Genomic DNA, 23,135 nt, shown 5'->3' with positions numbered 1-23,135 from the left:
TTTTTCAGTAACTAGCTGGTAATTCCCATTTTGCTTCAAGCCCTGGTAAAATTCAGTTAGTACTTACAATCCCTCTGCAAAGAAACTGACTGTGCCAGAGGTGCTTAAGCCTCATCTAGCTGAAATTATTTTTCCTATATGATAACTGTATGCTTGTCGAATAAGTCTCTTAATACATTTACAATCCTTTGAAAAGGACTTTTTTTAAACAGTTCCAAAATATTCCAAACCTTTATGTATAGCATGTCTAATACCGACCTTTAATCTTTTTAAAAGTTTGTAACAGAGTAAAAACATCCAGATCTACAGATGAACATTTGCAATAATAAATTAGGTAGTCATGTATGTTTGAAGTTGAATGACTGAACATTCAGAAGAGATCATTTTAAAAAACTGGGTATTTTAAATTAAATTAAAAAGGGAAAATTCTAAGGAATGATTCAGGAGGATTAAGGAATAACCACTCATTTAAGAGACTTCAATTGTCCTCAACTATTCACTGACACAAGTCTAGCTAACAATTTAATATGCTGAAATAATTATTAATTTATTGCATAATACAGACACACGTAGCAAGAGCTAAGATGTAAAGGTACACCACCTTCGGGGCCCCCTCTGATCCCTCCTTTCCTTTGCAGTTAGATGCCTGCCCTGGAAGCAGGAGCAGAGACAGGGCGGTACGGGGAGGTGTCACAAGGTGCTGTCACACTCCCTGAGTTCCTTCTTTGGAAAAGAGTCCAAATTCCTACTTTTTTGTCTAAACCTTCGTCAAAACTTTATAGTCCTTCATCGTTATTAAAGAAAACTATTTAAATTGATTAATTAATCAGATCGAAGGGTTCTACCCACTGGCCTTCATGACCCTGCACTCCCATGCTCATTTTTGAAAGCAACCTCTAAATGTTCCTTGTTAATAGGCCTAAATAAATGCTATAAATTAGGGATTCAGGCTGGGTAGCTATAAAAGTTAGCGTCAGTGGAGGCCAAAGATAAAGAATGCAGAGCAGACTAACATGCAGGTAACTGTATATTCTCTCAGATAGGAAATCATATCATGGTGTCTTGCAAAAAAGTAATTTCTTATAAGTTGATACATCATACTTAAAATCTATCATATTTTTAAAAGCTTAATACTCTTGATAACAGCTTTAGTCACAGGCCAATCATCGTGGCATGAATCCATCATTTGGTCCTATTTTTCAGTGTATTAATGTTCTTTGGGATCCTGCTGTGAACTCTGTACAGGCTTTCTATATTTCTCTTGACCCACAGATAATAACACTCAATATGAAATTCTAGTAACTGATCAATATGGTAACACTTAGGTCTTTCTGAAGAGATCTTTGGTCTCTTCAGAAAAGGCTCTATTGATGGATAAAGATTGAAAAGCTTATGGTATGAAAGTCATTTTACTCTGTATTGTAGTGTTGGGTATTCCCATATCTTGAGGCTATGATTTCCCTCCTAATTATATGTTTTAATGGTCACCAGGATACTTGTACAGGAAATGTTCACAGTAACAGAAAAATTGGAAACAATCCCAAAGTCCACTGATAGGAGAATAATTACGTTGTTATTAATTAAATTGTGATACATTCAACCAATGGAAAGCTATCCAGCAGTTAAGATGAATAAACTATTGCTAAAAACATGGACATATAGTTTAGAAAGCATATTATATATAAAATATAAGTTGCAGATGACTAAATACACTGATATTATCTTGTAACACTCACAAACAAGGCAAACGAAGCAATACCATGTTACATATATATATCAAATACTCCCTAATACACTATTTTTTTAAGCACTAGTTTCTCCTAAGATTAATAGCATTAGAAATATGGAGAGCTGGGATGCCTAATTAGCACTTTTCCCTTTAACGAATGTAATTCTAAAATTAAAATAAATTCATCAGGTCCCTGGTTCTTGTAATTACAGCATTATGAAAGTTTGGAAAAGCTCTATTTTACTCATAGTTTCTGAAGTATCATTAGGGCTTAGCTGGGACACAGTAAAGGAAATGAAGTATTCTAAAATGAAGGAAACAGATGGTGGATTCGCACTACTGCCATTCAGGAAGGGAACGGACATGCAGATTTATTTAGTGATTTCCATTTCTAATCACTACTTATTTTGTCCATGTTATACACACACTAGGGATATCTGCTAAATCCTCAAGGTTTTAATTTTCTAGAACTTTTCTTACAGTTTAAATTATTTAAATATTGAGGCCATGAGACCATAAATGATATCATTTGTAAACTCCTCATTTTGCAAAAGCTTTGAAGGCAGGCGTATATGCATATCTATATTATATATTTATATGAATGAGATTGGCTGTAATAAAAAAGTCTCATTCTCAAATGGATGCCTTTAACAATAGAATGTACAGATGTCAAATTATAATGTAAATCTGAAAATTATATAATTGTATTAACGAATGTTACCCCAATAAACTTAATTAAAAAAAAAAGTAGTAAAAAAATATAAGAACTCTAAAATATCTATAAACAATAATAATAATTGCATCTAGATGGATGTGTTAATTAACTCAACGGGGGAAAACTGTTCACAAGGTATTATGTGTATCAAATCATCATGTCGTACTCTTTAAATATCTTAAAATTTTATTTGTCAATTATATCTCAGTAAAACTGGAAAAAAATAATTGCACCTAAACAACTTGATCACATTACAGTTTTTTAATGAGTTACATACAAGTAAAATTAATAGCCTCTTTTACATCCTCCTAAAGCCTATTTCTATTAATCCCAATCTTGCTATTGAATACAAAAAATTTAGAAGAGCATACTAGAAAAACTAAACAGGTTCATTTCCATGTGTGATAAAGAGCAAGGTTTTGAAAAGCTCATTAAGAGAGAAACAATTTAATTATATTTTGGCTCTAATCCTAACCTGTCCCCTTTTATCAAGGTACATGGTACCATTTCACAGAAACTAATGTGTCCTAGGCACAATTAGAAAGAGGCACATAAAGCTCAGGAAATTTCCCAATGAAGTACAACTTTACCATTTTACTTAATCAATCTGCAAAAAATGTTCTCAAGAGTTCAGGAAAACATCTTATCAAATAAATACCTTTGAAGAAAAAATTATATCCATGCTTTAAAACGAATATTACATCAATAACATTAACACATAACATTATTTAAACTAATGATGGTTAAGCTATGCCAAGAACTTGCTTGGGTTTCACTCATTCTATAATTTATTTACTTATTCAACAAATATTTCTTCAGTGTGTATTACATGGCAGGTCTGCTCCAGTCTGGGAAATAGCAGTGAAAAAGCAGCAAGACCCTTGTTCTCACGGACCTGACAACCTCATCTTATAAAGGTAGCAGAAAATAAGCAAAGAATGGAGGAAATACCAGCAAGCACTTTCCAGATATCGCTAAAGGCTGGGAGGCTACCTTGGATAGGGTGGTCAGGGAAGATATTTCCGAGGAAGTGATATTGAAATGAGATCTAAAAGGCATGAAGCATCCGACCAGGTCAAACTCAGAGGGAAGAGCATACTAGGAAAAAAGAAACAGCCAGGACAAAATGCAAGAAACAGAATTCTTGATTTCCTCTCCTAAAACTGCTCCTCTCCCCGTTTTCCTCCATCCACTTTTTTCCTCATTTCCAAAACCTAAGAGTTGACCTTGGTTCCTCACTTTCCCTCAACCTCTCACGTCCAGCCCACTAGAAAATCTCATTCGTTCTGCATTTAAAACATACAACAATCTCTCTACGTCTCTCCATCTACCCTAATCCGATCCACCAGCATCTCCTCCTTGGGTGACAGTGGTTGTTTCTTAGCTGGTACCACATTCTCACGGCTCCACATTTATGCTCCATACTTTTTACAATAGAGAAGAAAGTGTTTTAAAAAGGAAGATGTGCTCCACTAAACTAAGTACTGCTGAGAAAACAAGCCAAACCCTGAAGAGCAGAAAAGTGACCGCTTAATTAGAAAACATAAAGGTCCCTGGTGACTTTGACGTGAGCAGCTTAGTGGAGCAGACTGGGATGCTTACGACTGAGATTTTGGTTTTTATAACTGTTAATGTTGACAAAGTAAAGGGATGACCATAGCACAAGTGGCTCAGGTGTAATGAAGGAGAATAACGTTGCAGGTGAAGACATTGTGGGCTTTTGGGTCCAAATATTAGATCATCCATGTGAGCTGTGAAAACACCAAAAATGGTAACTGAAGGAGGTTGGGGAAAAAGTGATATGAGCTAAAGTAATCACAGAATTCATGTGCGGCAGGGAGATATGGAATAAACAGGGAAAGGACAGGAAGTTAGTCCTAAAGCAGCGAATTTCACATGTGCTGGGATTCTCACAGGAAGAGAAGGAAGTGGCTGGGACAAGGCAGTAGGAAACGAGAAGACACCCTTACCTGTCCTACAGGGTCGGAGGTAAATGGGTTAAGAACAACAATAACAAAGTTTTTCCTCCAGAAGATTCCTGGGAAAGTACTGTCATAGAATGACAGTCACATTTCAGTCAGGTTTCATGAGATGAAGAGAACAGTCATAGAACAGACTGAGACTATGTGGAATTTTACTGATGAAATCGTGAGTTCCCGTGGCCACAGAGAAAAAGGTTAAAACTGTGAGAATGAACAATTTCTGAGGCTTTACCTGTTTATCACCTTACCTGTGTTTTCTTTTGCAATACACCAGGAGATTATCGAAAAGGAAAAACACTCGCTCTTGAATATTTCCAGAAGAAATTTTCAGTAAGACTCCACACATTAGCATTTCAGTGCAGGTGTCAGTAATGTTGGACCCCTGAGTCAGGAAAAAGGGAGATGACATCTGATTACTTGAGAGAAACTTTCATGGTAATCCTTCTTCTCAACAAGAGAATATTTGTTTTTATCTTAAGAGGCAATATATGGGCAGGATAGAAGTTCAAACAGTTCAAATATTTGTACACTGAACATAGGTCTCTTTCCCTTCCAGTCTCCTGGTCAGTCTCAGATGATACAACTACTGGCAAGAGATTCTGTGTGTCTTTTAGCTGTTTTATATATGTATGCGTCCATACACATCTATAATACACGTTACCTGTGTCCTTTGGTTTGAAATCCTCCCCTTATTAAAGAACACAGGTAACACGTGTTCTTTATTCCCTTCCTCCTCTTTCTCTTCCTTGGTAGGGAAAAAGAATTCGGTGGACACATGGAAAAGAATAAGAAATTGCCTCAACTTTTAGCAGGTCTCAGTTGATATATTTATACATACCCTAGGACAAAGAGGATGGGAAAAGAAGAAATAGAAGGGAAAAAACTATTTAAAGAGAGCAATCTTCCATAGAGCTTTCACCATAGTTATTAAAAGCTGGCACACACTCATTCATCAAATCAGCCTTCACAGAGTGTCTGCTGAGGTCATACGATTAGAGACAAAACTGATTCTTAACCTTCGGAAGTCGAAAGGAGCCACAAGAAGGAGGGAGCCTGGACCCCTGAATCATCAGCAAAGGAAATCTGCTCCCTGAGGAGACCGCCCACATCGGATAGCTGCGTGAGCGAAGCACAAAAGTCTATTTTGAGCCACTATAAACATTTTACTCTATTTGTCTCTATAACCGAAACTATCATAATCCACTCGCTGTGTTCTGCAAGAATACTTCAGTTTTAAATATATCTGGTCTCTTTAAATCTAGGAATAAATTTCTGATTCTTTTTAAATTTAATGCTTTAATTTTTATTTTTGATATTTAAAACTCAGGACATTAATTTTAAATTTCATACTTCCAACATAATGATTGACACTGTTTTTCTGATTCATTATAAAAATTTAAATTAAAATGACAACTCTTCTGACTATAATAAGAAACTTCCTCACTTTCTCAAAGGGAAGTTAATTAAGCTAGTGGTATTGTGTTAATTTGAGTATCTATAGTATGACACATTTTAAACTTTGGACATTTCCCTTTTCTCTTCATCATAAGGGTAGATATGTAAATAATGTACTGATATATCACAGAGTCACAAACCAACATTTGAGAGGTGAGGTGTGAAAAATTATCTTTAAAGAATAAGAGGATTTTGCATAAATCGTTAATTTTGAACTGCTCTAAAACCATTACATATAATGTAATATTTACATATACATATTTAATGCAGATTCTTTTAAATAATGTTTTTATCCATATGATTCAGAGTCCTGCTGCCTTTTAGCAATTCCTTAAATTATAACCAAAGTAATGTACTTTCATCATCTAGATGATTTTTTTAATGCACATTTCCCTTTAGGAAGCTACGTTTATTATGTAAAGTCAGAGACTGTTTGCAATGAATTACACATATAGGATTAAATACAGTAAAACCACAGCTAGGAATTTACAAGTGTAGTTCTAATCCTGACTACTTTGATTAGATCGGGAAAGGAAAGCTGACTGACAGTTCAAGGTAAGAAGTAATCATAAATAAATAGCTGTGACCAGTGGTGGGAGATGTACTCATCCAGGCCCCTCTCATTCCAAAAGCTTCTCTCTTTCTACCCCAGGCTATGCAAACCTATCTTATTATTCCTCTGTCACCTCCACCCCAGCAGCGCAAAAGGTGAAATTCTGAGGGAAGTCCGCCCTCAGAATTTCTGAGTATGTGTTCTTAGACAAAGGAAACAGTATCTGTGATTTAGAAATACTTTTTCAAAGACTGCATTTCTAAACACCACAGGGTGTTCAGTTTTAACAACGAGGAAGTGAAAAATCTCACATGGTACATTTGGGAACCATGAACCATGAACAGGATGCTAAAGAGGACTCGAGAACATTGAAGTAGCAGAATAATGAAACAAATACTGTCATCTAAATGGACACAGGTCTGAATCTGTCATTAACCAGAAGAGCCAAGAGTATCCAAAAGTAGTGAGAAGCCACTAACAATTAACACGTAACTACAATGTAATTATGTCTACCTTTTATTACCATTCAACCCACTGTGTGTCACCGTCTTAGATGCTGGGGACCCAGAGCTTGAGACGTGACCCCTGCTCCTAAGAAACGCATACACTAGAGGAAGAATCAGATACGTGAACACAGAATTAAATGCAGTGTGATCATTGTAATAATAGAACTTTAGTAAAATGAGAGTTACCATGAGTTAACAGTGACGAATATCAGGGATGCCTGTGTTTATAATTACATATGTTTAAAATTAATTACATAGCTCATTCCATGTTATGGTTCCAGGTTTAAATCTTTCTCCAGTAATTAACTTTCTTTGTCAAACTGATGAAGTACACCATTTAAATATCGCCTTCCAATATGGTTAAGAGATCAGTCTGAGTGGATGGAACACACAGTGACTTCAGTCATAAAGACTGAGCCCGAGCAGCCTGTTTTGGTAACGCTCACCAACAGCTCTGCTTCTGGCGTGTGCCTCGTTTTACAAGACCCAGCAAGAAAATAAGAATTCAGAATCTAATTTGTTAAGTTGAATAATATTTGCATCTATATTTTGAAATATATAATCGTTGCCAATTATATGGTCAGCATACATGAAAAATTATTAAATTTCAAAGCATCATTACAGCATTTAATGTGAAATCATGATGAAATTCATGAGTAGACACTTGTTAAGTGCCAAAGTATGGTTTCAGAAAATGACAATAGCCAGAAAAGGCAATCAGAAGCATGTGTATTATTATGGCTTCTTTTCTATTTTCCAACATTTTTTCAGACATTAAAATCATGACTTATGAAGAACTGCAGTAATAAGAAAAAATCTCCTCTCAATAAACTCAAGAAAAATCATGTCGCTAAACCATATCTGAACTGTTTGAAAGGGTAAATCTTTTTTATGTTAACAAGGTATCTCAATATAAGTTCTATAAGGGTTCATTACTAATTCTTTGCAGCTATGAGGTGGTAGAAATCCTTGTAATAGGAAACTATCCACTGATTATCTGACCCCATTATCAGCAATCACCGGGGTCTATCTCATTCATCTTGTCAACTGAATGTTGAATGTCGAATTCAGAAAAACACAAATTGACTACAGAGAGGAAACCTCAATCTCGGGGAAGATGGAAGATGACACGAGGCCTTGAAACTTCCCCACTCACATGCAATGCATCCACCAAGATCTAGCAGAGCTGGACCCATTCGCAGTGGAAGGAGGGAACTCACAAGAATGTCAAGGAGATAGGGTGTTTCGTAAGGGCACAGTTTCAACACTGAAGGAGTCTCTTGAGAAAATTAATGAATGATTTAAACATTCTTTCAAAAAAATCTTTTAAAAATACTATGAAAGTCAAATGTGAAATGAAGAATATCACATCGTTTTATGATACAATTTTGTCATAAAATGTATGCCCTCTCCAAAAAAAGCCTCAGCATCTGATTCACTCTTTTTGAGATTCAAATTATTAATTGAAAGTATAACCTAAATTCTGTTATAGATTAGATAAAACAAACTAATAATACAAATTTTCATTTTACCAAGATAATGTCCCAATTGAACTTTCCCCCACTCCCACTTATTATGAAATTCTGGTCCCTCTTTTAAGTGGATTCACTTTCAATGGCCTTTTCCCGAACCACAGATCCTTAAATAACAAGGGTTATACATAAATCAATTCCACCTCAAGGTAGTAGACAAATTGTATCTGCCAGATCACCTTGCACAGAAGACAAAAAGAAACAGGTCTCACCATAACCTCTGCAAGACTCACACTCATGACATAACAAGGGAACATGACTTGAAGTCAATACACTGTCAGACACAAATTTCATCAAATGGCAAACAGACTCCAAAAGCAGCAAGGGGTGATTTTTTTTAAATGGTCTTGTAGCATTGTATTTCTCCACGTAAAAATGTAATCAGGAAGTGTCAAACTTCTATTGTTTCTTTTTACTTCCTAAAATACAATATTGCTTTGAATCTTATTTTTATCCCAACACCTTTATATATTAATAATTCCCCCTCTTATCTTTTATTGTGATTTTTTTCCCCTTGATTTAAGAGATCAATCCTAAACAGGCCTATCGAGGACATGAAGCTGAATTACTAAGTGACATGTTTATTGAAACTCTCTTGTCAAAATCTTTCAGTATGACTCCATAGATAACCAACCAGAAAACAGACCAAATGGTCCTTCTACGAAATGAATCAATGACTCTAATTAAACAGCTAATAAACTTCATTTCCAAGCACATTGATTGTTGCTGTATAATTACCTTCAGTAGAATATCTTGTGGAATATTCAGAATGTTGGATAAGATATATGACTGAGATACAGTACATTATATTAATAAAAGGTAGAATTTCAAACATGAGCAATTAAAACAAACTATAGATTTTCTGTGGTGACAGTCACTATGTAAACGCTGACAAAGAACTAATTTGTATAACAGGCAAGTTGCCTGAGAGATTTCACTGTAAAACGTCTTCATTTGGTAGATGGGAAAATAAGACCCTAGCTAATTAAGTAACTTACATGAAATAAATATCAACCTATAGTGAAAATGAGACAGATCCATGGTGCATCCGACTCAGATGCCATTCAGGGGAAGGTCAGAGACTGAAGCAGGAGTGTAATGTCTGAGGCGGAGCTCACAGGTCTGCGGGAGCTCGCGGAAGGAGCCAGATGGGGAGCCGCTTCCCGTATTGGCCCACAGCCCCTAACCCCCAAAAACTCCGTAAGGAATTCTGCTCGGTAACGGGTCAGGCCATCTGACATCTGTCTGTGGCCCTGTCCTAACCTCAGGAAAGCCACTGGAAACATACACAAAGCTGTCTGTAAACTAAGCCACAGCCCCTGTTCGCAATTCAAAGAAAGCTCTTTAACTGTGCCTGCCTACTCCCAAGGCTGGACTTCACCCTGGATGATTAGTCCTTCTGTCTTGTGCACCTTGGGGGTCCTACCAGGTAGCGGCTTCTCCTCAACCTCCCGGAAGGGACCAGGTCTGAGTACCCGACAGCTTTCCGCCTGCTCTCTAAGGTGGTGGACGGAGATGGAGAATCAGGTTCTTATCACAAGCTGTCAGTCCCTCCACGCTACAGTCCCTCAAAGCCCCAAATCACTGTATGGCCGTGTCTTACACAATCATTTTCAAATCTCAAGGAAAATTTGTGTTGCCATTCTTTTTGGGGCCTGACATTCATATTATCTCCTGCTGGACCTGGAGCCACATCTGATTTCTCTCAGCCAGTTTCCTCTGTCTCAACCCTCCATTTTTCTCCTGCACTCCAAGTGTAGCAAGGCTGGCGAGGTGGGGGAACCACCGCCATGGTTATATGTGACACAGAGATGGCCCGCATATATTCTTCCGTGGAATAACTGGCATGCGCAGTACAAGAAATATCAATACTCTTTAAATAATCACTCATTTCTGCAGTAGACTCAATTTTTAGGGTTTACACATGGAGGAAACAAAATTATGTATAGATCTCATCTCCCTAAAATAGCAGAAAGGTCAGTTTTTTGTTTTGGTAAAAGGCCTGGCAGATGTCACTGACAAACTCTGCAATTTAAAGCAAGTTTGGCCTTTCTTTCAATATATGAGTGACAACAGAACAGCAAAAACAAACTTTAGTCCATTTTTCTCATCCCAGCAGGACAGCCATTCCCCAGGAAAAAAATTACCATCATGAATCATCTGTAAAACACACAACCATTTTAACTGATTGAAATAAGTAGCATTCATGCTGAATGGGAGGTCACCCTGGATGCTTGAAATGGAAGAATATAAATGAGGAGGAAGCTAAGTCAGATCCCAGTTAGCATTAAAAAAAAAAAAAAAAATCATGGGGAAGAATGGATAAATAGAATTAATAAGTTCCCGAGGTCAATGTTTGAGGTTTCTTTGTAAATCTGAGTGATATAATTTTACATCTAAATAGAAACCAACATATTGAAGATAAAAAACAAATCAATCGATTATAAAGCTCTGAAGACAAAAGCTCTCCACTTCGATTTGTATGATATAATATTTGGTTCGAAACATGTTAAAATTTCTTTACATTAAAAAAAATCTCTTAATTTCTTACTTTATAATAATAATAAAAAAAACCTAGTCTAAAGCTTATGCTCATCTAAATTAAGGCAACTAAAAGATAGAAAAATTTAGTTTATTTTTTTTTATAGCACTAAAGTAATATAGGGCTCCAATCCCATGAAATTATTGAGATTCAAAGTTAACATAGTTGAAAACACATTAGAGATTCTAAAGGTCACTCTTTATTTGCTTTTTTGTTATTTTTAAAAAATCTTTCTTTAATGAATTGGTAACCTATAAAATTTTTTATCTTGAATAGACCTTAAAAATCGCATCGGAGTCAGTTCATTCTTTTTAGAAATGAAGAAATTCACATTTAGAGAGCTTAAATGGGCTTAAAATGAAATTGATCCTCAAACACCTAATTCAGAGTCTGAAAATAATAATATCACAGCACACACATGGAGCCTTCCTTCCGGTCTTTACTCTCTCCAGAATTCAGGCTATGTACCTATTGACCAAAATTAAGACAGGAAAAAGGATAACCATAATATACAAATACTGAAATATCAAAACCTATTAACACATACAGTATCGACTTGCTCTCTCACAAAGCTTGAGGTTAAGTCAATTAACTGCCACTTTAAAGATATTTAAAATAATGACAGCGCTTTTCAGAAATGGTTATAGCCCCCCAGCAGTATCTAAGAAAATAACCACTCCGGGCTCCATCCAATATCAATAATTCTACACATAGCATGAGAGATAACAAAACTATTTTAAGCTCAATTGTTGAATGTACCTCCCAGCCTTCGATGTGAGACTGCCATTCCTCCAATACTTCCAACTTCTCCATCTGTCTCTTGGCCTCATTTATGTTGGAGCAGACGGCCTTCATGGCTTGGAGGGCTTCCATCACTGCTGCGTAGTCACTGTGTTTCCTAGGAGTCCGCTTCAGCAACTCCTGTTTATACACAAAAAACAAATCGCCCTTTGATCTCCAGCTCTCTGGTACAGCAGGTTCAGGCTGACCAGGAAATGAAAACTGCAAAGATCATGAGCGCCACTTTCAGAAGTGACATCACAAACTCCACGAAGATTAAGGTCAAAAACAAAAGGTTGAGTCAATGAATAAGCGTTGCCCTGATGTATATTTAGCAGTCACTTTAATTTTTTCCCACAAAACTACTGTGTTCTGAAAAACTAAATTAGAGTTCTCTTTTCAAATTGTCGAATATCTTACCTGCAGCATGTAATTTTTATAAGTTTGACTTTTGCTCCAACAGAAGTCCATCTTGATATGTTAATTTTATTTTCCTAGTCTTTAGCAAAATAGAAAATCTTTAAATGAATATGTCCCATAATTTCAAAAATAATTTTAAATGCCTTATTTTTAATAATCTTTCAAGAAACTGTAAAAACATTAATAAATAAAGCAGAACTTTTAAATAATCCCTTATCCGCTAGCAAAATAAATAATTTAGAAATTCCATAATACTCCATCAATAAAAGAGCAATTTCTGCTGTTTTTGCCAATAATTCGGGTGCATTCTCTGCAACGAATGAACTGTCATACTCCTCTCAATAGCTTTCTTTTCATTTTTGTTTTTTAGAATTTTTTTTTTGGCTTTTTATATTTTTTTTCCATTTGGGATATCAGAACAAGAGTAATCTTTAATCTTTAAATATATTAAAAGGTCTTGTTAGTTGTTTAGAAGCACAAAATTAAACATCTTCACCCACTGTCTAGACAGTTGTGACCACATTGCTTTTTAATTAGTCATTTGTTTTCTTACTACAGTTGCCATCATCATGTAACTAACACAATTACAGAAATCCCACTGCAAGTCTTTAAAAGAATTTTCTTAATTCTTAACATACAGTGGGAAAATATGCAGTTGTTATACTTCTTGAGGTCTGTGATTGCTGAAAAATTCTGCCATAAACTTTGACCCCGCATTTGATATGTTCACACTCTATTCCGCAGAGTGAGCCCATCCCTTCCCCCACCCAAAATATACATTATATCACTCCCAAGACAAAGTTTAACATTATGCTGGATCACAAATCCATAAATGAGGTATGCAGGCTTGTCCAGAAATTCTAAAGTGTAGAAATATTTGTAAATTATATAAAAGGCTCAAGTCAGTCTGCAGGCTATGATTTGGGGCCCAAGGGGTATCTGAGGGTAAAGTCGAGACATGAATTTAGATAATGTGAAATAATGAGAGAAATAACAAGTAATCATCTTCTCTCGGTTGCTTGCTATGAACCCTGCGCTGACTGGCCAACCCAATAATTTCAAGTTCCACAAATAAGACGAACATACCTTTTCTTAACACATAGCCTAATCCCCTAATGTTTTTCTCTACGTATATAAAACCATCCAAAATCAGAGAACATCAGCACAATTTTTCAGCTGATGGTACAACAAAGAAAAATATCAACACTAACATATTTATTACGCAATCAAGCAGTCTTTTCATGTTTCTTTGTGAAGATAATCTTCCAAGAAAGAGAAAAGATGAAGGTGCTCTGAATTGACCTCTTTCTTCCTTGATCTTCTTTTGAGGAGTCAGTTCAAACACCTGAGGTCATTCTTATCCGGAAACGAGTGATTGAGAACTACCACTTGGCATGATGTAGTTTTCTTAATATCACTGTCCTTTCTGACTCTTAAAACAAAGAAATCACTGGGATTCTGAAATCAGAGCCAGGAATAGCTGCCGTGATCAGTAGACATGCAAATCTGAGTCAACAAGTCAGAAGTCTGAAGGGACTCTCAAAAAGGCAGGAGTCACATTTGTACCAATTCTCTCAATCTGCTGAGGATGTGCCAAAGCTCTGCAGAACTGGGGATCGCTGTGCTACCCAATCTCTACGGCTTAACCAAGTGACTTTGACTTGTTTTTCAAAGGGAGAGATCCTTTTCAAAGAAATTTACACAGACACCCAATTTATGCAACCGACTTAAGTTGTAGTAAAAAGTATATTTTTAGTTCAAATCCATAACATTCATTCCTCAAAAAGTAAACCAATAACACCAGTTAATACACCTATAGAATTTCTGAGTATTTTTCTAAATTTAGATACCAAGTAGTAATTAATATATTAAAATAAATCAGATTCAAATATATAAATAATAATGGCTAACATTTATGAAGTACATACTATGCTAAATGATTTACATAAAATAGTTCCATCACTGATCATGCAATAATTTTTATACATGCATATATATGTATACACACAGATTGACATATACATATATGTACACATTCTTGTAGATATATGCTATAATTTCATCATCATCATCGCAATCATTGCTGCTATCACCACCACCATCACCATCGTCGCCCCTTTTGGTTCACAAGGCTTTAAGAAATTAGATTATGTGCCCAGTCAGGCAAGCTGTAAGCAGACTACTTAGGATTTGAACTCGAAGCTCATATGCTCAACCACCAACCCAAACTGCCTATCCTGATGTAATAGTTCCAAAACACATCATTTCCGGAATCGCTATTCTAGTTTATTCATAGACTTTTGTGATACTTAGTATTTCACAATATGTTTTCCATAATAAAAATGTTGGTCGTTTTAATGAGGCGACGGATCTACGATCATTAATGACGCATTTCCTGTCTTCCACGGGCAGTGGGCTCTTAGCACTGTTATTCCACATTCTATTATTTATTGTCCCATGCGACCCACATCATTCCCTATGCTAATGACTTAAAAACTAGGCTCTGAAATTATGTAACTTTGACCTTAACTTCATTAGCATCGAGAAGTCACCAATGTCAGGGGAAATAAAAAAATCTACCAACAGAGAGAATCTGTTAAAGAACTCTGTAGATAAAGTGCTATATGATCCGGTCATAACGTATTTAATAGGATCTATCTTGAAACTAATGTATGTTTTCCACAAAGAACACTAAAAGTCTCTTTTCCCAAAAGATCTGTTTCCTGCTCCATACATAAATTAGTGACAAAATAGCCGTTCCCCCACCAATAACTACAATCTGCTGTTTCTTTAGAATGTCAGATTATTTTGAAAAAAAAATTTTTTTAAAAGACCATCAGCAAAATACGCAGGTACAAGGAAAATGTTGCCATGAAGTAAACATATAAACTACCTTCAGAAGAAGGGGGTACTTGCATATTCTTTGTATCGGGGTTACTAAATATCCTTCCAGGGGAACGTCTGTGTTCTTTCGTCCTCCAAGGAGCATGCAGTTCTGGAGAGGAAATAAACATAATTAATTATATTTTTAAACTTGAAGTTGTAAAGCTTTCTTCTATCATAAAATTTTCTACTGAAAAGTTGTGATAGCATGTCTCTGTATAGCTTCTTTCTCTGAGAAGATCACATTCAGTCACAAATAACATTTACAGGAGAGAAAGAAAAATACTTTTGCCTTTCATATTAGTTCCAGAAACCAAAATATGTTTTGAACCTATATCTTGAAAACTAACTCACATAGATGCTCCTGAATATGAACTCCGAGAAAAAAGACAGAAATAGAGATAAGGATGAAGGAATGAATGGATGGATAGATGGGTAGATGGATGGGTGGATGGTAGATGAATGGATGAATAAATAATAGACAGACAGACAGACAGACAGACACAGAGACCAAATCTGCTTATAAAGCGAGGCAGTGTTGTTTTGTAGAGGAACGGGCCCAAGACAGCTGGGTTCCATCCATGCTCTGCCACTGACTAGTGACGCAACTTGGATTAATTTCAGAATTCTAGTTTTCCTCTCTGTAAAATTGGCATGTTTGCCCATTGTGATCTCTAAGTCACTTTTAGCTATAATACCTCACCAATGATACCGGTGTCAGAGAAGGAGGTCAGATATCTCCACAGAAATAAGATAAATGGAGAAAAATCAAAATCAGCAAGCTGAGTGAGATGAAATAGAAGCTTCCATTTGCCAACAAGTGAAAGTCAAGAGAAAACCAACCCTGATAAATGAACCCTTGATCCTCTTGGCATCCAGTCTTTGTTTTGTAGTTTAAGCATCAGAGCAACAAACAAACAAACATTTGAAATTGATGCCAAGACCCGTTTCTGCAGTGCCTGTCAGAGCGACTGGCATAGAGGAAACAGTTAAACATTTAATGAAGGGAGCAAAGGGCCCCTCAAACATCGTGTTGATAATGTAGTAACTTTCCCACCACTATTTAAAAATATCGTCCTATATTCATTGAGAGGTGAGACCAAGAGCTGAGCAGGAAGGGATGCCGAAGGAAGGGTGACAGTAGCAGAATAGAACCCAATGTCCTGAGCAGCTCAGCTTCGGCTCCAATTTGTGTACCTAAGTCAGCAAAACCAACACCCTGCCTTCAGCTCTACCCAGACACCTCAAAAGACAGAGCAGCAGATGCGTGCTGTGGCTCAGCAGGCTTTCGGAGGGTCTAGCCCCTATTGCAATCAGGTTATCAAAATACTCTTTCCAAGTCAGTATGGTATTCCCCAGAGGAATCCAATGAAGCATAACTATCTACGTGTCATTGTAGTTCCAGTGACATTTCCATGTCCCACCCCATTACCTAGCTGTGAGCTAATGTGCCCTAAGGAACTCATGACTGTCTGACCCACTTTGATTTTCTTGTGTGTTAGTACTGTATAGATTATGAACTCTTCGTAAGAGCAGAGGCTGGTTGCCACTTTAGACTGGCTTATGAGAGTCGGCTCTCTCCTATGTATACATGAAAAATGTTTTCTAAATCAGCCCTCAGAGAGTTCACTGCTCATACAAACTTACTGAGGTGGCGGCATATTCAAGTACCCAACGTGATAATATCATCATCCCAAATCTGTAAACTCTGATATGTTTTTTGAAGGGTCTTATTATCTCCATTTTATGGATAACAAAAATGACACCAGAGATATAATGAATTTTTTAAAGTTCTGCAGATAACTAGTGGCCACTTAGTGCCAGGACAAGAACGATAAAAGCTAAGTTGCTCCTACCAGAGTGTGCTGTAGGATAATCTAAAAGCAAACAATTTTAACTTGTGACTTTTTCAGTGTGGTTTCACACGATTGAGTTGACAAAGTAGATCAAGGTGAACACGTAGTCAGTTCTGCTGAGAACAGAAGGCACTCAATAAGACAGGGTTCTAACACTTTATAAAGAACCCTAAAATGTCAGTGGCATGAAAGCTTCTGGCCCTGGCAGGGAGAAGAAAGCAGGAAATTGTCTTGGTAAAAAACAAAGAATACTGGGCAAAATTGTCAAAACAACAATTTCAGGGCTCTAGAAATCAACCAAAGTCAAACGAAAAATTCAGAAGTGTTTATGAAAAACTGCAGAACTTCAGGTGAGACCAGCGGGAGTCTGTGGCATTCTTGCCTGGGCTTCTCCCATCCTCCCTCGCCCCGGCTTCCCCCAGCCTGCCCCAACTCATCCTGCATGGTGGCACTATCACGGTAGCTTTGATCCTCAAATCTGCTGCCAGAGGGGACTGTAGGGGGCAAAACTCTGACACCCAGGGGTGTTGTCAATAAAATCAACACGCTCCACAGAGAAATGGGGAATGCTCACAGTTCTGCTAGACTGACACTGCCTTCTTGCTTGGGGCAAGTGTCGGACTGCACTTGCAGAGAAGAAATGAGGGGGCCCCATAAGAAAAATCATCCTCTGAATGTGCCCCTCCCACAGACTCATACACACAGATCCATAGATAGGATGGATATCGACGTTTGATCACCTCTGACAAATTAGCAAGTGATTGTTAAGATAAGGAGTCACAGGAGTGACCCCTAAAAACCAAAGACTAAATTATAAAACAAAAAACTGAGCACAGATATCAGCAGCTGCACATATAGGTTCTCAAATTAGGTCCAAGTGAGTTACTAAAAACAAAACAAATAGAGAACAATAACTAACCTCAGAGAAATAGACTTGATAAGTTAAGATGCATTTTGTAGTCCCTAGAGCAATTACCAAAAAAAATAATAAAACCACCCTAAAATAATTTTAAAAATCAACAGAGGAAGAGAAACAGTACATTCAAAATATTTGTTTAACACAAAGATAAACAGTAAAAGAAGAGCAGAAGAACAAAAAAAAAAATGAGATATATAGAAAAACGTAATAAAACAATACACGTCAATATAACCATATCTATATGACGTTAAAGCTAAACGAACTCAACACTCCAATCAAAAGGCAGAGAATGTCAGACTAGATAAAGAAATAGATCCAACTATATGCTGTTCATCGGAAGCATGTTTTAGATTCAAAGTCATAAATTGTAAATAAAATAATGGGAAAAGATGTAACATGCAAATAGTAAGAGAACTGTGACGGCGATAATAATATCAGGCAAAACAGACGTTAAGAAAAGAAATACTCCTAGGAACAAAGAGGGACACTTTATGACAAGTAGAAACAGAAACACAACAATTTTAAATGCATACACATCTAACAACAGAGCCCTGAAACAGAAAACAAAAACTGACCTAATTGAAGATAAAAGAGACAATTTAATAATTATCCCTGGACATTTCAATATCCCTCCCACAATAACTGACAGAACACCCAGAGGAAATGATATAGAAATATGAACGACGCTATTAATAAAAATGATCTCACGTTTACAGAACACTATACCCAATAGCAGTAGAATGTACTTACTTTTTAAGAACACATGGAACATAAAGAAAAAATAATAAATTGCAGGACAGACCACGTGCTGGGTCAATAAAAATTCTCAATGAATTTAAAAGGATTTAAGTATGTTTTCTCACCAGAATGGATTTAAATAAGAAACCAACAACAGGAAGAAATTTGGAAATTTTCAACATTGTGGAATAAAAATTTTTACTTGTTTAAACTATGATGTTTCTAAGATTTTACCCTGCATGCAAGCTAAAAAGTGAACCTGCCACAGATTTATGGATACAGAAAGAACACATGAAATTCCTAGGGCACAGATATAGTACAGTTTTGTTTTGTTTTTTTCCTCATAGCAATAGCAGTAGCCAGAGTGTGATTATTTTGGAGCCAGTTTCCCAAGCCCCAATTGCCACATGACAACACGGAGAGGGCCAGATGACACATGTACCACAAGAGAGAAGACCTGAGATTAGGAGTATGAATCGTTCATAATGGCAGCAGAATATCTCTCTCTTTTGAGGCGGTTCGTGATACAAATATTACTTAAAAGATAGGCAGTCAATTCCTCAGCTCAGAAAATATGCAGAAACACAAGAGGCCCGTGGAGAACGGCCTCCAAAGACAAACTTCTAAATAAACAATGAATGAAAGAAATTACAAAGGAAACTAGAAATTTTTAAAAACTAAATGAAAATGAAAACCCATGTCAAAATGTATGTAATGCCACTCAAGCTGTATATAGGTGAAATGCATAGCTTTAAAAACCTATATTAAAAAATGAAAACGAGCCATAATGAAAACTCTCAACAAACTATGAATACAATGGAATTTCATCAATCTTATATAGGACATCTATTTTAAAAAAGCCTACAGCTTATATCATACTTAATGATGAAAAACTGAATGATCAGAAACAAGGCAGGTGAGTCTGTTCTCACCACTTCTAGTCAACATTGTTTGAGTTCTAGACAGTGAAAAGTGAAGAAGAAAAAAACTACATTGAAGAGGAAAAATTGCCTTTACACTCAGATGACATGATCCTATATGTAAAATATCCTAAAGATTCTACAAAAAATACTTCTAGAATTAATACATGAATTTAGATCACAGGATACGAGATATTGTAAGACATAAGTATGCAAAAGTCAATCAAATTTCTATATACTAGTAATGGACAATCTAAAATTTCAGATAATTCCAATCACAATAGCAAAAAAAAAAGAGTAAAAAGTTTAAGAATAAACTTAACAAAATAAGTATAACACCTGAACACAGATATCTTAAACATGACAACAAAAGCATGATCATAATGGAAAAAATTTAATAAAGTGAACTTCAACAAAATTTAAGACTTTTGATTTTCGAAAGATAATATTTTAAAATGAATACACAAACCACACTGGGAGGAAATATTTGCAAATTATATGTTTGATATAGGAGTTGTATCCAAAATAAAGGTACAGTTAGAAATAAAAGAAACATTGAAATTTAAATATGAGCAAAACATTTGAAAAAGCATTTCACCAAAAAAAAATATATGAATGGCTAATAAGCACATGAAAGCATGCTTAAATTGGTCATTAGAGGTAGAACTACACATCTGCTGGCATGGCTGTAATCAGAGCTAACAATATCATGTGTTTTCAAAGATGCAGTCTTTATATGTTGCTGGCAGACATGGCACAGCCACTCTGGCAGTTTCTTAAAAAGTTAATCATAAAGTTACTATGACTCAGCAATTCTACTCTTAGTATCTACCCAAGAGAATAAAAATATGGATCCATACAAAGACTTACACGTAAATGTTCATAACAGCATTATTTATACTAGCCCAAACCACACATTTCCTAACTTTTCTATACTAACAAATATCTCTCCCTGAAATGACCTTTTACATGTAGTATTTTTAAGGTCCACCATTTTCATGGTCACTTGTTGACCCAATGTTCATAAACTGGCAAATGGATAAACATAATATGGTATATCCATTCAGTGGAATATTATTGAGCAATAAAAATGAGTGGAATATGGATATCTGCTAAAATAAGGAGGAACCTCAAAAACACTACTCAGTAAAAGCAGCCACGTATAAAAAGATTACATTGAATAATTCCATTTCCATGAAACCTCCAGAAAAGGCAAAACTATAGATACAGAAAGCAAATCAATGATTACCTGGAGCTAACAGTGGGAGTGAAGATTGGCTGTAAACAGGTATGAGGGGCTTTTGGGGGTAATGGGAGTATAATACAACTTGATCGTGGGGACGGCTGCTCCACTCCACGGTCTGCTAAATATTGAATTCTACACTTAGAGTGTGTTCCTTGCTGTCAGTTAAATTGTCCAAGTAACTGCCAAAATATGCATTTATTTGTGTTATCCTAAAGAAATTAAATATGCATTCTCGCTCTTAGGAAAATCGAATAGGAAAGTATGTAGGAGAAAGATCAATTTCTAAATGTCTTTTCTATCACAGCCCTGATTTGTTTCCTTCCTGTTACTGCCCTGCTTACAGCTTTTTCAGCAGAAGTAAATGAAACCCTAGGGATTAAGAGATATAAAAGCAATGATGACCTCTGGCATAAATGTCCTCCCACAATAGGAAGCTGTGGGTTTCAGAAACAATTCACCGTCAACCAGGAGAGGGCACTCTCATTGTGTCCCCGTAGGCGAGCTTCTCCCAATTCTCACTTCCTACATTTATCTAAGGACTCCAGCTTCCTAGCCAGGACACGTTAAAAAGATTTGTCCCACAAGCACCTTCTACAACACACTGACGCTATCTCTCAGCTCCTAGTGGGCCTCTCAAAAATCACGGCATAAGGCAACACATAAATATATACTCACCAAAAGAAATGTCCGAATTGTTCTAATTTTGTTAAGTTCAAGAAGCAGTTTTTGTGCCTTCTCATGGTTACTACAATATTCGTCGTAGATACGAAACTTGTCTTTCTGTGAATTCAAGTAAAAATAAGTTAAGGTCATTTTATTAGCCATTTCAAAATATTAACCTGTGTGATGTTTATGAATAAACTTTATTAAGTGTTTACTATGTTTCAAGAGCTATACTGTGTGTATGTATAAATACATTTTATTTATGTAGTCTCCGTGATCCATGAAAGCTAGCCTAGGAAAGGAGATAGGCATATTAATTATAGTCCAATGTGATGTGGGCAATGGGTAAATGAACCAATTTACAGAGAAGGTAATTCCTACTTTGCTAAGAGGATTCACATACAGCTTCTAAAAGGAAGTAACATCTAAGCAAGGCCCAGAAAGATGAATCCATGATTCCCAGGCAGGAAGGGAAAGAGATGATTTTAGCTAGAGGAAAAAGCATGTGCCAGTTGACACAGAAGAAAAGAAACACAGTACCCTGCATTTCGTAGGTACCGACCCGGGCCGTTGTCTGACAAACTAGAGAATATTCAGCAACAAGTGACTAAGATAATAAGACACTACATGTGAGAGGTCATTTCAGAAAGAGTTATTTGTTAGTATATAAAAGAAAGTGGTAGTTGCATTTAAATAGCTGTCATATCATAAAGGATTTACACGTTCATGTAGCTCCAAAACACAAACCAGGACCACTATGTGGAAATTGCAAGGGAGTGATGGACAGTGACATGCAGATCTGGGATTAATACAAAAATTTTCTAACAATTAGAGCTGTCACTAAAAGTGATCATGTAAAAACAAAATAAACAACCTTCATAAATGCTATGGAATAAATACTTTCACAAAAGGAGGAATTTTACCATCATGATCTCTAAGCTTCCTTCCATCTGTAAGATTTTCTCCAAGTGGTTATGATCAATATCTATCCAAGTAGTACCAATAAAAGAAGAAGATGCAGAAAACGTATTGATCCAATGTTAGAACAAAAGTGTGAACCCTGAAACTTTAAGGACATGCATCTAGAAAGAAACACGGAGTGCTATTTTCCTTAGCCAGCCAGCAGGACATGTATTGAATTACTTATTTCAAGAGATGGTATGAACCAGAATAAAACAAACTTCAGAAATAGTTTAGCTAAATTCACGGATGACAGATTGATAGCGTGTTACTGAGGAAATGAACGTCGGGGTGGAAGATTCCCATGTGTAGCCTTGAACCGAGATAGCAGCTACTCCAGTTGGCAGAACACTTGAATTCTCTCACGAAAGAGAGCGGTCTGGGCGAAGGGGACACAAACATGCCTGGCTTCCAGTCGTACCCCAGGAAGACACAGCGTCACCTTCCTATACCCGAGGAGCCTCTCCCTTTATCTTTATGAAATATTTTCTGGTTATAACAATAACATCCACCGAGTCTGCTCGCTACATATAGAAATACAGATCTAGAAAGTACATACAGTTACCTTTATACAAGACTAAATAGAAATAAAAATAAAACTTGACTTCCATGACGAAATACTCTTATACGCTTTTAATAAAACATTGATTGTATAGCATTTTGATACATATGGATTCATATTAGCATTCTGAAAATTAGCATCAGGTGAATGGCATAAACAGCAATACTATATATA

General features: G+C 36.2%; 1 protein-coding gene across 1 annotated transcript in view; it reads right to left on the bottom strand.

Moving 5' to 3' along the window:
• Window positions 1–23,135, bottom strand: part of PREX2 (phosphatidylinositol-3,4,5-trisphosphate dependent Rac exchange factor 2) — a 192,216-nt gene that overhangs the window by 159,779 nt on the left and 9,302 nt on the right. The window contains exons 4-7 of the mRNA XM_011364627.1: window positions 21,452–21,556; window positions 15,108–15,209; window positions 11,774–11,935; window positions 4,675–4,808 (exon numbers count right to left, since the gene is read on the bottom strand). Of these exons, the coding sequence (XP_011362929.1) occupies window positions 4,675–4,808; window positions 11,774–11,935; window positions 15,108–15,209; window positions 21,452–21,556 (503 nt within the window). The remainder of the gene's footprint in view (window positions 1–4,674; window positions 4,809–11,773; window positions 11,936–15,107; window positions 15,210–21,451; window positions 21,557–23,135) is intronic.

The sequence above is a fragment of the Pteropus vampyrus genome, unplaced genomic scaffold, assembly GCF_000151845.1.
Source record: "Pteropus vampyrus isolate Shadow unplaced genomic scaffold, Pvam_2.0 Scaffold99, whole genome shotgun sequence".
NCBI classification, from domain to species: Eukaryota; Metazoa; Chordata; class Mammalia; order Chiroptera; family Pteropodidae; genus Pteropus; species Pteropus vampyrus.
This window is presented reverse-complemented; position numbering and strand designations above follow the sequence as displayed.